This window comes from Podarcis gaigeae, assembly GCF_964106915.1.
Source record: "Podarcis gaigeae genome assembly, chromosome: 17".
Classification (NCBI taxonomy): domain Eukaryota; kingdom Metazoa; phylum Chordata; class Lepidosauria; order Squamata; family Lacertidae; genus Podarcis; species Podarcis gaigeae.
In genome coordinates, this window is record NC_139694.1 from 11,945,703 (window position 1) to 11,959,754 (window position 14,052).

At 42.2% G+C, this 14,052-nt stretch overlaps 1 protein-coding gene across 2 annotated transcripts in view; it reads left to right on the forward strand.

The window, feature by feature from the left end:
- The window catches only part of LOC310834985 (uncharacterized protein), a 35,188-nt gene that overhangs the window by 5,314 nt on the left and 15,822 nt on the right, over window positions 1–14,052 (forward strand). Inside the window, exons 3-4 of one of the 2 annotated variants that reach the window (XM_083719617.1) lie at window positions 5,400–5,515; window positions 13,641–13,764. In XM_083719617.1, the coding sequence (XP_083575743.1) occupies window positions 5,400–5,515; window positions 13,641–13,764 (240 nt within the window). The remainder of the gene's footprint in view (window positions 1–5,399; window positions 5,516–13,640; window positions 13,765–14,052) is intronic. The other variant, XM_083719618.1, reaches the window with a different exon arrangement.

Consider the following 14,052-nt stretch of genomic DNA (forward strand, 5'->3'; position numbering starts at 1 on the left):
TTCTGGAAATTAAGCACTTATTAGGACCCACTCCTTCCAACTCATCAACATATCAGTTTCCTCTGAATCCAATAAACAGTGAGGCAACAATGGACAAATATGTACTAAATCCTCAACAGCTCTCTTGTGATGTGCTAAGTTACTGCACACATGGGAAGACCAGGGGGGGGGGGGTCTGGAAAGTGTAATAAAGTGTGAGAAACATTGCACAGCCACAAGGAGAATTTATACACCTAGGTACTGTATGTGCTGATTCCTCCCTTGCTGGGCAGCTTAAAGTATCTGAGACATTTTCTGATTACAAAAGGTGCAACTTTTGATGGGAAGATGGGACAGCGAGGGAAGTGGCAATGTAGCAACATAGTCATTATGAAATGACATTTCCATATGGTTGTGCCATCACACACTTGGTTTATTACATCTGATGCCATTTATCATTGTTTCATTCATTTATACTATACTTTTCAAGAGCAAATTTTTCCAACCCATAAATAGGTATTTGTTTTAGCTTCTGATACATTTTTTTTAACTTTCCAGCTTCTTACAAAACAAATAATCCCTCCACCCTGAAGCAATGGCTAATGGTGGCTTTGAGTCCAGCTGCAATCAGTAGTTTTGCTGAAGCAGGAGGGCACTGAATGTACTCCTTTCCAGGCCTGATGTTTGCCCCATCAGCAAACCAATCACAATTATAAATCGTATGGAGGAAAAGAATTGCAAAACAAGACATTACACACTCTGTCTAGTGTCAGGCTTTGGTGAATCGGATCCCTCCCCTGGTGGCAGTAACTAAGCGGATCAAACAAAAGGAGTGTTCTTACCAGATAAGTTCTTTAATAATCACAGCAAGAGACAAAGGAATGAATATCTTTCTAAAAAATGGCGTCTCTCCCAATAAAGGTTTACCCCCTCCGTCCCCATTAATATATGCCACTCCTACATCGGGTAATCTGACTTTATTGCTGTTGTGCTTTCTGTTCTATCACTTTCCAAGCCCATCTAGTCTTGGGTGAAAGGAATGCTGTCCCAGGACACTGAATCTAACCAGCTGTCTCTTTCTTGGTGCTTCCTCTTCTAGCTGTTCCTCACCCAGTATTTCCCAGTTTTTCCTCTCTGGACTGTGCCCTTCTGCAAACCACTGTTTTAAATCAATACTGTCCTCCTGCCCTTGGGAAGGTTCAGAAAAGGGGGGGGGGGATGCTCTAACCATTCTTCCTCAGCCCAGTCCCTGACATCTAGTCATGAAGCAGTAACATTGCCTTTTGAAATTGTTTAGCTTTGCAACCAATTTTTAGATTAACACTTGGCTCCTCTTCTTGAACTCTCCACAAAGATAAGAGGAGAATATTGGCCAGTTATTAACATACAATCCTATACCTGTCTACTCAGAGTAAATGCTACTAAGTTAAGTGCAATCTTATACAGGTCCACTCGAAAGTACTGGTAATTGTGCATAGGACTGAAGCCCAAGGTTCAAAGCACTCTCAGCCAAAAGGTTTCTTCTGTTGCCTTGGGCAAACCACTACAGTCTCTTTCAGGCATTGTGTTGTTGTTGTTGTTTAGCTGTTTAGTCATGTTTGACTCTTCGTGACCCCGTGGACCAGAGCACGCCAGGCGCTCCTGGATTCCACTGCCTCCTGCAGTTTGGTCAAACTCATGTTAGTAGCTTCAAGATCACTGTCCAACCACCTCGTCCTCTGTCATCCCCTTCTCCTTGTGCCCTCCATCTTTCACAGCATCAGGGTCTTTCCCTTTCTCTTCTCATGAGGTAACCAAAGTATTGGAGTCTCAGCTTCAGGATCTGTCCTTCCAGTGAGCACTCAGGGCTGATTTCCTTAAAAATGGATAGGTCTGATCTTGCAGTCCATGGGACTCTCAAGAGTCTCCTCCAGCACCATAATTCAAAAGCATCAATTCCTCTGCGATCAGCCTTCATTATGGTCCAGCTCTCACTTCCATACATCACTACTGGGGTGTGCTGGTCCAGGGGGGAGGTTACCGTGGGGCGAGGTCCAGGACCTGAGTCGAGGGTCAGCAGACAGTCCTCCACGGGCGAAGCGGGGTCCACAGCGAGGAGCCGGGCAAGGACAGGAACTCTGGGGGAACTGGACTGGGTGCTGGCCGAAACAGCTCATCAGCGATGTTGCTCCCGCAACCTGGGACTGGGCTGACTGGCCTTTATCTTCTCTGAGGCCAGGGGCGGTCCCGGCCTCCAGGAGACCTGCCTCTCCTGGCCTTAAGGCGAACACTCCTCCTGGGAGAAACCAGTTCCCTTCGCCTCTCTGCCCTGAGCCTCTGCAGCTCAGGAGAGGCTGAAGGGTTACTGGACCCAGGGGGAGACTCACCTGTAGGCACTGAGTCCTCAACCGCCTCCGGAACCAGAGTGGATTCACCTGGTGCCTGCTCCTGAGGATCCGGCACAGGTGCAGGCGCTTCAGAATCAAGGCCCTGCCCCAGTTCAGCCGGCCCTGGAGGCGGGGACTCCTGTGCAGGCTGGGATTCCTCCGGTTCAGCCTCTGAATCGGATTCCCAGGCCATCACATGGAGAAACCATAGCTTTAATTATATGGACCTTTGTTGGCATTCAGGCATTGTACTCATATGTCAAAACAACATGTAAGTATTGATGAGCATGCTAAGCTCTGTCTGCTGTTGCCACCACCCTCCCTAAGTTGGAGGATGAACTTCCAAAGTGGAGAGGTTTATGGTATTTCTGGAAGGTTCCTTCACAACTGGAAGGTCATAGAGTTGTAGAATTGAAAGGGACCTTGAGGTTCATTTAGTCCATCCCATGCAACACAGGGATCTTTTGCCCAATGTGGGGGTTGATTGCACAATCCTGAGATTAAGAGTCTCATGCTCTACTGACAGAGGAAGTTCATCTTCCAGCTGACACAGGACAACAGGAATGATGCTTGGCATACTTGGCCCCACTCTCCCAACTCACATGTTGCATTTACACGTGAGTAGAACACCCAATGCAGTATTTATTTATTTCATTCCACCTTTTGTCCATAGACCTTCATAGTGGCTCATGACATAAGCTAAAATAATTCACACTGTATGCTCAGTAATAATTAAAAATGAACCTTTTTAAAAAAAAATCTTGTGAACCACTTTGAACTGCAGATCTTTATTGATGATTTATTAATCAATCAATCTGAATTTATGACAATAGTAATGATACTGTTGTTTGATGTCTAGAAAAGTGCTACACTACCTTTGGAACTGAAAAAATTAACAGTTTTATTGATGCTGAAATGCAACTAAAAATGTGTGAATTGACTTGAAAGCCAAAAACAAAATCCCCAAAGATTTTCGGTTACACAAAGTGTAAACCAACCTGCTGCCTCCCAGATGTTGTTTAAATATAACTCCCACCATCTCTGACCATTGGCCAAGTCGGCTGGTGCTGATGAGATTAGTAGCCCCAAACATATTGAGGTCTGGTGTAGACACACTTCTAATTCAATTTACTTGACTTTTTGTTACAAAAAACAAAGCAATCGTTCTTCAATCTGGAGAGGGGGGGTTGTTTAGCCTTGCTTAGATTCTTGTCTCTCCAGAAAGCCCTGCAAGCCGTCTTCTACCCAGGGTGAATATCACATCAGCATTTCTTGATGCACACCTCCAGACAGAATTTAGTAATAAAATGAGCGATAAGACTCCTGTAGCTGAGAAAGGGAAGACAACATCTGTCTTTCAAGCACATTCTTGTTGCACCAGAATTCTCTCAAGCAAATAACAGGTGAAGCTTCAGTGACTCAGAACCTCCTTTGAAAACTAGTGCTGGAGTAAAAAAAAATCACTTTCTTTTTTTGCCGCTGAGTTGGAATCTGCCTTGACAAAAATGCCAGCACCCACCCAGCACTCGTGGGAAAATGTGGCATGATCTCTTAGCGTAATCAAATGAAATTTTAACACACGGCATGATAAAAGTCTGTAATTTTATCAGGGCAAGTTACTTGATGTTTACTGTTGTAACAATTGTTTTCTCAAAATTTATCTTCTGTACCATCAAAATAAATAAAAACAGTATTTATTTTTTTTAGAAAAGCCTATTTTTTCTTTCTCATACAATGCTATTTCAAAAACTTTGATGATAGTGGTGGTCTGGGGGCATTTTGCTTTCCTCCTGGTTGTTTTTTTGCAGTAGGGTGATGGTGGGAGCATCCAACTTGAATAAATAAGGGTCAAACTGGAGCTGGCGCCATGTGGTTAGCAATGGCATGAATGGCTTTTGAAAAGTAAATTGGAGGGGTGGCGGGCACTACCTTGGCATGGGTGGTGCCTCAATCTTTTGCCCCCTTCCTTGTGGTCCCAATGGCATCCCGATCCAAGCTTGGCCTTGAGAAGGCTTACTATGAAAGACTACAGTTGCAAGTAGATATACGTGTTCAGAAGAAGAGTAGTAAGCTGGAGCAACCACCCATAGTTTGCCCATATCTGTGTGATTGTAACGAGGGAATACACAGCCTAAAATCTGCTCTCACTGGAGCTGCAGGAGCTTATCTTCAAAGGTGTCACTGGTATCCTTCCCTCCTGATAAAAATAGCAAGTGGGGTGGGGAATTTTCATGGACTATGGCAGGGGGAAGGGGTTAAATTTACCCTCCCCCACCCCTGTGTCCCCAGTGCTGACTGAGCTGCTTTAAAAATGTACACATTCACCACATTAAACATCTAGCCTGGCCTTAATCTAATATCACTCAATTCATTCGAGGGTTTTTTTAGTGCAGGAGTGGGAAACTCATATTGGCCTAAGGGCCACATTCCCACATGAGCAAACTTTTAGGTTTTTGAGATTTGAGGACATCCACCTCCCATACAGGGACGTGGGTGGCGCTGTGGTCTAAACCACAAAGCCTAGGGCTTGCCGATCAGAAGGTCAGCAGTTCGAATCCCCGCGACAGGGTGAGCTCCCGTTGCTCGGTCCCTGCTCCTGCCAACCTAGCAGTTCAAAAGCACGTCAAAGTGCAAGTAGATAAATAGGTACCACTCCAGCGGGAAGGTAAACAGTGTTTCTGTGCGTTGCTCTGGTTCGCCAGAAGCAGCTTAGTCATGCTGGCCACATGACCTGGAAAGCTGTCTGTGGTCAAACGCCGGCACCCTTGGCCTGAAAGCGAGATGAGCGCCACAACCCCATAGTCATCTTTGACTGGACTTAATTGTCAGGGGTCCCTTTACCTTTACTTCCCATATATGGTAGTAATTCTGGATATTTTAGATTCAACAGGGTTCTGCAGCCAATCATAGCTACCTGAGCTACCAGCATACCTGTATAACACATATTTCGCATATCCACACAATGTTACACCTAACATGTAATTAAAAATAAATAAATTTCTGGGATGTACTCTTAAAAACGTTCAATTTTATTTGCCTTCTTTCTCTGAACAGTGCCAGTGCCAGAGGTTCAAAGATGCTGGAGTAGGTTCCTTATGTTTCAGCCAGACCAGAAGGGGAACGTGCCTCGAATGCACCTCCTGCAAACCAACAGTCCTTTTGGCCAGAAGGTACAACCAGCAGCTGCTGGGTTAACTTTCCTGCTCTTTTGCTTAGATAGGGCCTGCCCAGCAATAAGCAAGGGGAGAAAGGAAAGTCGTCCAGACAATCATTAGGAATCTCACACACTTGATAGAGATGTCACTGCAAAAGAGGTACCCAGAAAACACACGTCACGGCTATACATGCATCCTTTCTGAACAACATTGGCTTCAATTGGCTGCTCAGGTTTTTGGCTCCAGGTTTAACTGAGTAGCAACTGCAAATCTTTTTTTCTTGCATTCATTTTTCAGTTGTGGGTGTCCCTCTTCTAGAATGCTCTCCTAGGGGAGACATGCTTGGCAACCTCCATGCCCTTTCAGTACCAGGCAAAAACCATCTTATTTCCCCTAACATTTCACTTGTAATGATTTGTTCAACTGATGGTAGGTTATTGTTTTTATCCTACTGTTTCACTTGTTGTTGTTGTTGTGCATTGATTTGTCTTGAATGGTTTATATATATGTTTATTATTCTGTCAGCCTTCCTGGGAAAGTTTTGTATTTAAGGGCAGGGCTGGCCCCTGGCCTCTTGAGTGAGATGGGCGCACAACCCCAGAGTCTGTCAAGACTGGCCCGTACGGGCAGGGGTACCTTTACCTTTACCTTTATAATAGTAGAAAATGAAACAGAAAAGCTGTTTTTAATAAAGGGGGGTGGAAGAAGAAAACATTGAGTGATATTCAATTAGGTTTTACTCAGAGTAGACTTGTTGAAATGAATGGATCTAACTTAGTATTTTGCTTGATTATAGTATTATTATCTTGGAATGGCAATGTGAAGGGATCAAAATGTAAGCTAAGAGTTCATTTCTTCTTAGAGTGTTAAAGCCGCTAGTTGGTGCAATTGCAAGAGTCACTCATGGTGGGTGAGCTAATTGACAGCTAATTAAGAGCTCCTGGGGGGAGCCAAAGAAGTTTCCTTCAGCCAGAGTTTCTTGAGTATAAAAGAATGTCCAGTGTGTTCTAGTTGCAGCAATACATTCATTTATTTTTAGCAGAGCAGAGCAGATTAGGCTTCTGTCTGCTAACCAGACGACTCTGTACGTTCTTATTTATAGCAATCTTACTGCTAGAGTTTTGTTCAGCCTACCCGCTTTTAAAGTTTGCCAGCTTCTTCACTTTCTGGATTCAGCCTATTTTATCCAAGCCACTTCTATGAACAATAAAAACATCTTGAAGGTCCCAGGCCACAGAGAGGTTAGGCTGGCCTCAACTAGAGCCAGGGCTTTTTCGGCTGTGGCTCCGATCTGGTGGAACGCTCTGTCACAAGAGACTAGGGCCCTGCGGGAATTGACATCTTTCCGTAGGGCCTGCAAGACAGAGTTGTTCCACCAGGCCTTTGGTCAGGGCACAACCTGACTCCCACCTTTGGCAATCTTCACAGAATCTCTAGCCCAATGGTTGCCATCAATTTGATTTGAATTAATTTTATAATGAATGATTTTAGAATGTTGTACTATTTTATTGTTGTTAGCCGCCCTGAGCCCTGCTTCGGCTAGGGAGGGCAGGATATAAATAAATTTATTATTATTTATTATTATTATAATTACCCCTAGGGGCTCACAGTTTTACCTGGTCTTTTGTACTTGGACACTGCCCTTCCTTGGAAAGTTCTAGCAGAAATAGCTATTAGGTAAGGGTTATAGCTCAGTGGCGCAGTAGGTCCCTGGTTACATCTGAGCATTTTCCTGGGAACCCTGGAGATCTGCTGAGCTAGATGAGCCATGTCTCATTCTGTACAAGGCAAGCTTCCCATCTGTAAAATGTTGCAGTCTATGTTTTCCTGCCTCTGGCACCAGCAGAGCTGGCTTCAGCAGATACTGAAGCAAAGCCAGGACATGGACATTGTAATGATGTTAGAAGAATGAATAAGCTCAACTAAACAGTTAGCGGGGTTGGGGGAGCTCATCATGGGTTTGTTTTTGTTTTATTTTTTTGCCCCCCTGCTCTTTGCAACTTTTGCTCTCCGAGCAACTTATGTGGGGGTCCCAGTGGTCTCCTATCCAGGCACTGATCAGGTCCACAGCTGCTCAGCTTCAATGACGCCACAGCCGTGCAACATGCTTTACAATGTTCTCTGACCATTCACTCAGCTCCAATAAAGGTCTATTGGCTGCAGAGAAGCTGCAGTCTAGAAAAAACAACCTAGTTTAAAGCAGTGTGTTTTAAACCCAAGGGGCATCACCGTGCTGGCTTCGCTCCCCAGTAGACAATAGCCTTAAGAAAGAAGAGGCACTGGGTCTTTTTGCCAGGACAGGGAACATATTTTTTATTAAGAGAGTTAAAAACCAAGAATGAATGTTTGTAGCCAGATGAAATAATAATCAGAGTCAGCGATTGCCAGTTGACCTACTGTGCATAGTTCCACTGCTATTAATAATTGACTATAAACAATAAAATCTCTCCCCTTGTTAAAATGAGACAACTGCAGAGTAGCCTGTTATTGCATAACGTCTTAATTGTACTTAAGACATGAGAGCCTCAAAGGGAACATCATTTTATCAGCATCCCTTTAAAATATCTGGACTGGAATATTATGAGACATACACACAAAATAATCTTTGTCCATTGTTAAAGGACTAGGAACTGCTTTTGAAAGCTGACTTAGCTGATCCATTGCAAATGTGTTGTCTGATTATAAAAGCACATATTTAAATTACAATTCTTTTAGAAACAGGCCAACAATTTTACCTTAACATCAGTGATTTGTTTGTAGAATCTACTGGTTTATCAGAGGTTTCCACCCAAGGTGAGCACGATAATAAATATTTTTATTTGTTTGTTAAATTTGCTATTAAAAAATAAAGAAGGAAAAATTAAAAATTGACAACAAAAACTTCAGCTCACATGTAATAACCACCAGCACATCCATCTTAAATTAAAACATATAAAATTATATAATCAATCCAGATGTCAGAAGAGTAAGGGCAGTGAGGTTCTCAGATCATTAAGTAATAGACAGTGGATGTTTATCCTTATTAGCTCTTAGTATAAGTCTGGATCACAAATATTTTAAAATAATGAATAAATCTGATGTGAGCTTTAAAGTGCGGAGCAGAGCCTCAGAACCATGAGAGGGTCTTGACTCATCTCAGTTTCATTTTTGGATGCGACCAGATAAATGGGGCGATTATCTTGAATATTTCAAGGTGGATGCAGTTCACTTACTAGCTGTAAGTGAGGAAGGAGTTGCTGAAGGAACAAGAAAATGTGGCATGATAATGTGGGGTCTCTAGCCCATGCACAGTAAGGCAAGAGTATGCAACTTAGGATCCAAGCAAACTTAAGAGCATTCCCCATTGCCATAGCTGCTGTTCCTTCTGTTCCTTCTACAACGCTTCTGTAAGTTGACATGGTGGTCTCCTCAGGGGGAAAGATTTGACAGTTGCACATGCATAACCTACAGCAGCGATGTTCAACCAGTCAATGTTGTTTGTTGGTGTTTTGAGAATGAGGTGAGCAATGTATGCTATTCCCCCTTAAAAATATATCGTCCTCCCGAAAAAAAAGCTCAACAACTCTGATTTCCCCCCCCCCAAAGTTTAATAACTCTGCTCTCCCCAAGAAAAGCTGAACAACTCTGATCAATCCACCAGCCAGTGTGGTGTAGTGGTTAAGAGCGGTGGACTTATAGTCTGGTGAACCGGGTTTGCGTCCCCGCTTCTCCGCATGCAGCTGCTGGGTGACCTTGGGCTAGTCATACTTCTCTGTAGTCTCTCAGCCCCACTCACCTCACAGAGTGTTTGTTGTGGGGGAGGAAGGGAAAGGAGAATGTTAGCCGCTTTGAGACTCCTTTGGGTAGTGATAAAGCAAGATATCAAGTCCAAACTCTTCTTCTTTTCTTCTTCTTCAATGACAATGGGTAGATCACTGCCAGATTTTTTATACTGGGAGTAGATCACATTCTCTTGGAAGCTGGACAGGCCTGACCTACAGCATTTATCATGGGAGGAGAGGGGCATTAATGAACTAGATAGTCAAATGGAACGAACAGTTCCAAGGAGGTATCCAGTGGAAGAACTCGGCTCATAAATCAAAATTAATATGCATAGATTTTGAAAACATACAGCAAAAAGATAAACCTACACAAGATGCGACATGCCTGCCACTTGCTTGCAGATTATAGTGTCTCCTAATGGGAAATATTTCTCATTAGTGCAGATTCATTTACTGTAGATATATTTCAGTGGAAAGAAGGCACAAATTGCAAAACACTATTTTCTTGTTGAGGTACATTTTTTTTTACCATTGTTAAACAGAATGCTTTGCCTATGGAACATTTACTCTTCACTGCTTTGCAGCTAATAAGGAAACGAGCTTGATATTCATGACAATAAATTGAAATCCTTATTCCCCTAGTGTGTCTTTAATAGTGTTTTGGAAACCTATCTGGTTTTTAATTAGAGTCTGAGGAATTTATAATTGCTTTGCTGTCTGTGAAGCCAAGAAGTTGTTTCTTTCTAGAGATACAGAAAAGCTCCAGGGCCAATCAGCCTACAGAGCCATCCTGGAATTGAAAACAAAGATATCGGAAATAACATAGTTGAACTTTGCCACAGGTTCATAATTCCATAAACCTGCCACAAATCAAGGTCATGCAGAAGAGCAACAGCATTTCAAAGCTGTTGGATCAATTGTATATTTATAAGATGTTCCAGCCTCAAGGGGTTTCAACAGGATTCCGTCTGCTGTGAAAGAACAAAGTCCCAAAATCGGTACACGGAGAGTTTGTTTATTAGGGAAAGGACCATTCTTATTTCTGTCATGCAGAAATTGTGAATTTCACTTTGCAATAGTGAACAGTTGCTTGCATTGCAACAGAGAATAAGCCAAGCCACACATGAACTACAATGACATGAGGCAAGACGTAAGTCTTTATTTTTATCTCCTTCAAATAGCATTAGATTAGAAAGGGTATATGTTATGATCCCGGTCTGCTTGTCATAGCTACTATAGAGCTCAACAGCCAGTTTGGGAGCCAGGAAATTGTGTGCATCCTTCTTCTTGTTTGTGTTCTGTTGTCACCTAAACAACCTTAGGAAGATGTAAGCCTTCCTGACTTAACTAATGGCTCAACATTTTACCGTATTTCATTCAAACCAAATGCGTGTAATAGGGAGAATGGAATCCTTATCTTTGAATAAGCTTCCCTTGTTTGCTTTGCACAAGCTTGCCTTCTCGCCATCTCTACGGACTTGCAAGATTAGCTCCTGCCATAAGAGGTGGGCGATCACCTTTTCCCAAAGGCTTTCGTTGTTTCAGAGCTGGATTCTTCATTCCAGGGGAATTCAGATTCAAGCTTCTACTTGGAATTCTGTGGTCGCAGTCCTATTCCTGCTTTTTGTTCTCTGATCATGTCCTTGAAAAAGATGGAGAATTGTTGTCCGCCTCCTATAGACTTTTAGACTCTATTAAATTGTTATTTAGGCAGGCATGTGGTATTCATACCTCCTTCACTCTCCCGCAACAGGGTGGAGTTTAGTTTATTTAATAAAAAAGTCTTGTTTTCTTTTATGTTTTGAATGAACAGAACATACATCTTGAATGCTTGTATCTATTGGACTAAATGCCTTGATAACACTTCCACTTTCTGCTTTTTAAAGAAAGTTTTCTTGGGGAATTTAAACAGGGATTTGTCCAAGGAGGGGAAAAACCTTGCTTGACCCTGGATATCCCACAGGAGAGCATTTGCAATGGAAACCAAGAAAAATATGATATTTATTAGATTTCTTACCTCACCCTTCACCATAAGGTTCCAGGGTGGCTTACAATATTATTATTTTTATTAAAAAATACACTGTAAAATAGACAATGTTCTATGAAAATAAACATATATCTCTATATAGAAGAAGGTTTATGCGTCAATAAATGATATGCTTGCATTTCACAAGTGGTATTTCTGCAACAGATATAATGTCTTTTGGGAGAACCTAATTGCAATGAAAGTATGAAAATGGTACTTTTTTTTATTACAGCCAGCCTGATATTTTTGGTCAAACTAATAGCGAAATGGAAAGAAAACCCATCTTCAAACTGTGACTGAGCAGGAGAATTTTCTAAGAATTTAAGGGACTGAGGTGGGGGATTTGCTTACTTCACAGACAAGGTAGTCAAGGACAGTATTCCCCCTCCTTAAAATAATAATAATAAAAATGTGAAAAAGCCTTGCTGGTTGCTCATCACAGCCATCAAGACTTATCAACCTCATTGCCTTCTGGAGTTTGTTCCAGCCATGGTTCCTCTTCCTTTGCCAGTCTGGTCCTTGTGTAGTGGTGTTCCCATGGAGATTCTGGGCCCTCTGAAGGTACAGTAAGTCAGCCCTTATCCCTGAACATTCCTTAGAAATTTGCTCGCTACTCACAGAACTAGCTGTTCACAGAACCCAGTTGCAGGAATGTGTGCGATGCAAAACGCCTTGCAAGTACGGGAAGAACCTCCAGTTATCGTTACGCATCGTTAAAAACTTGGAACTGTAAGCCTGCTATATATTGGCAGCCAGGACAAAACACATGTGGCTGAAGGTGTTTGCCTTCATTCCACAGATTAAGAATGGGAAGATTTGCGGCTGGCAGTTGAAAGTGGAGCAAAAGAACAGGAAAGCCGTTGATTAATGATAAGGAATATTTATTCTATATATTGGAGACTTTAAACTCGAGTTCTCTCTCAGGGGCAATTTCTGAAGAATAGTTACAGCACATCATCCAGATGATATATTATAAGTATTTTCCAGCAGTGACCCCCCAAGGAAGAGAGTGTTATAAATGTGCATAGCAACCAATCTATAGAATCAATATTTTATATGAGAAAGCAGTGATTCTCTCTCCCCTGTTCCTATGTGCCTGCTGCTGTAGAAACAACACTTTTGTTTTGGTTTTTATCCTCTCAGCTTAACCAACCTTGGAGGGTTGTTGTGAAGATTAAATAGGGGGGGGGGCACAAGAAAATAATGCAAGATTCCTGCCTTGCACGGGGCTGGACTAGATGACCCTCAATGACCCTTCCAATTCTACAATTTTTGGAATTCTTGGAAGAAAGGTGGGATGAAAAATTAAGACGTATAAGTAACCATATTCTTATATTCTGAAACATGATGAGTCTTTAGAGAACAAAGAGCTGTTAATTGGCAAGTAATATAAATAATTATGTTTTGAAGTCAGTTACAGTTGACTGGCTGGTGATTTTTAAAATATTTGGTTAACCTATTTAATAAAAGGAAGCAAAGAGGCAGGAAATGTTGCTTGCTTAAAATTTGATTCTAGTGCTCCCTCCTGTGGCAAGGGGAATGCATGCGCTGTACTCTTAAAATAGATATGTGCAAAGCATAATTGGTGCAACAGTCAAAGCTGCTGCCAATCACTTCACATAGAAGAAATTGTCAGATATTGTTTTCATTCTCAAGCTTACACAGCAATGATGCTATAAATCTCAAAAATAAGGAGCTTAATTGTTAGTTATATGTGTACTATAGCAAAAGCTGGGTTCATCAATCCTGAGCATGTAGCCAATGGAGAATGCAGATATTTGCATTGCGATGAGCGTCTTGCTCTGCATGGAAAATAATGTCATCAATACACAATGGATCGCTCAGTACTAATCTCCACTTTTGCTAATATTTGGGGGTTCAGGAAGGTAGACAGTCCATGCGGCACACATAGCTGTGTCTTCTGACAGAGGAGAACAAATAGGGGGCTCAGGAAGGGTGGTTGGATGGCTGCTGCTGCCGCCCCATAAACACCTGTCATTTGAGGCGATTGCCTCACTATGCCTAATGTTATGGCTGGCCCTGCATTGAAATTTAGGGAGAAAAATACAGTGGTACCTTGGTTTAAGTACTTAATTCGTTCCGGAGATGCGTTCTTAACCTGAAACTATTCTTAACCTGAAGCACCACTTTAGCTAATGGGGCCTCCTGCTGCTGTCGCACTGCCGGAGCCCGATTTCTGTTCTTATCCTGAACTAAAGTTTTTAACCCGGGGTAATATTTCTGGGTTAGCGGAGTCTGTAACCTGAAGCATATGTAACCTGAACCGTATGGAACCCAAGGTACCACTGTATTTAAGATAGAGAAATCATTTATCTCATTGGTTTTGAATAAGTTTGTCTGTTTGTTTCAGTTGTTAAAGCAAATTCCTGTCACGGATGGTGACCAGTTAACATTCCAGACTTACTGTAATGCTTTGTCCTGGCTTTCTAAAAGCAGCTTGGAGACCAAAGTAAAAGGTAAGACATAATTCCAGGATTTATATTAGTCCTCTCTGTTTATTCAATTGCTCTTAAGCACAACATTCCGTTAGTTTCAGTGTTAAATCTTGCAGTAGACACTATCTGCTGACACATTCGACAGAGGCCTCGCACGGCACAGTGTTATCCTTGTAGAGTATGCTGGCATCTGATCTTGAGCTCTTATTTGCTGTCACAACAAATGTTAAGATACTGTCCCTAGCTGGGTAAGATAACAGCTGGAATATACTTAAGAAGCAGATATGCCTTTAGACTTTTCCCTTTCCT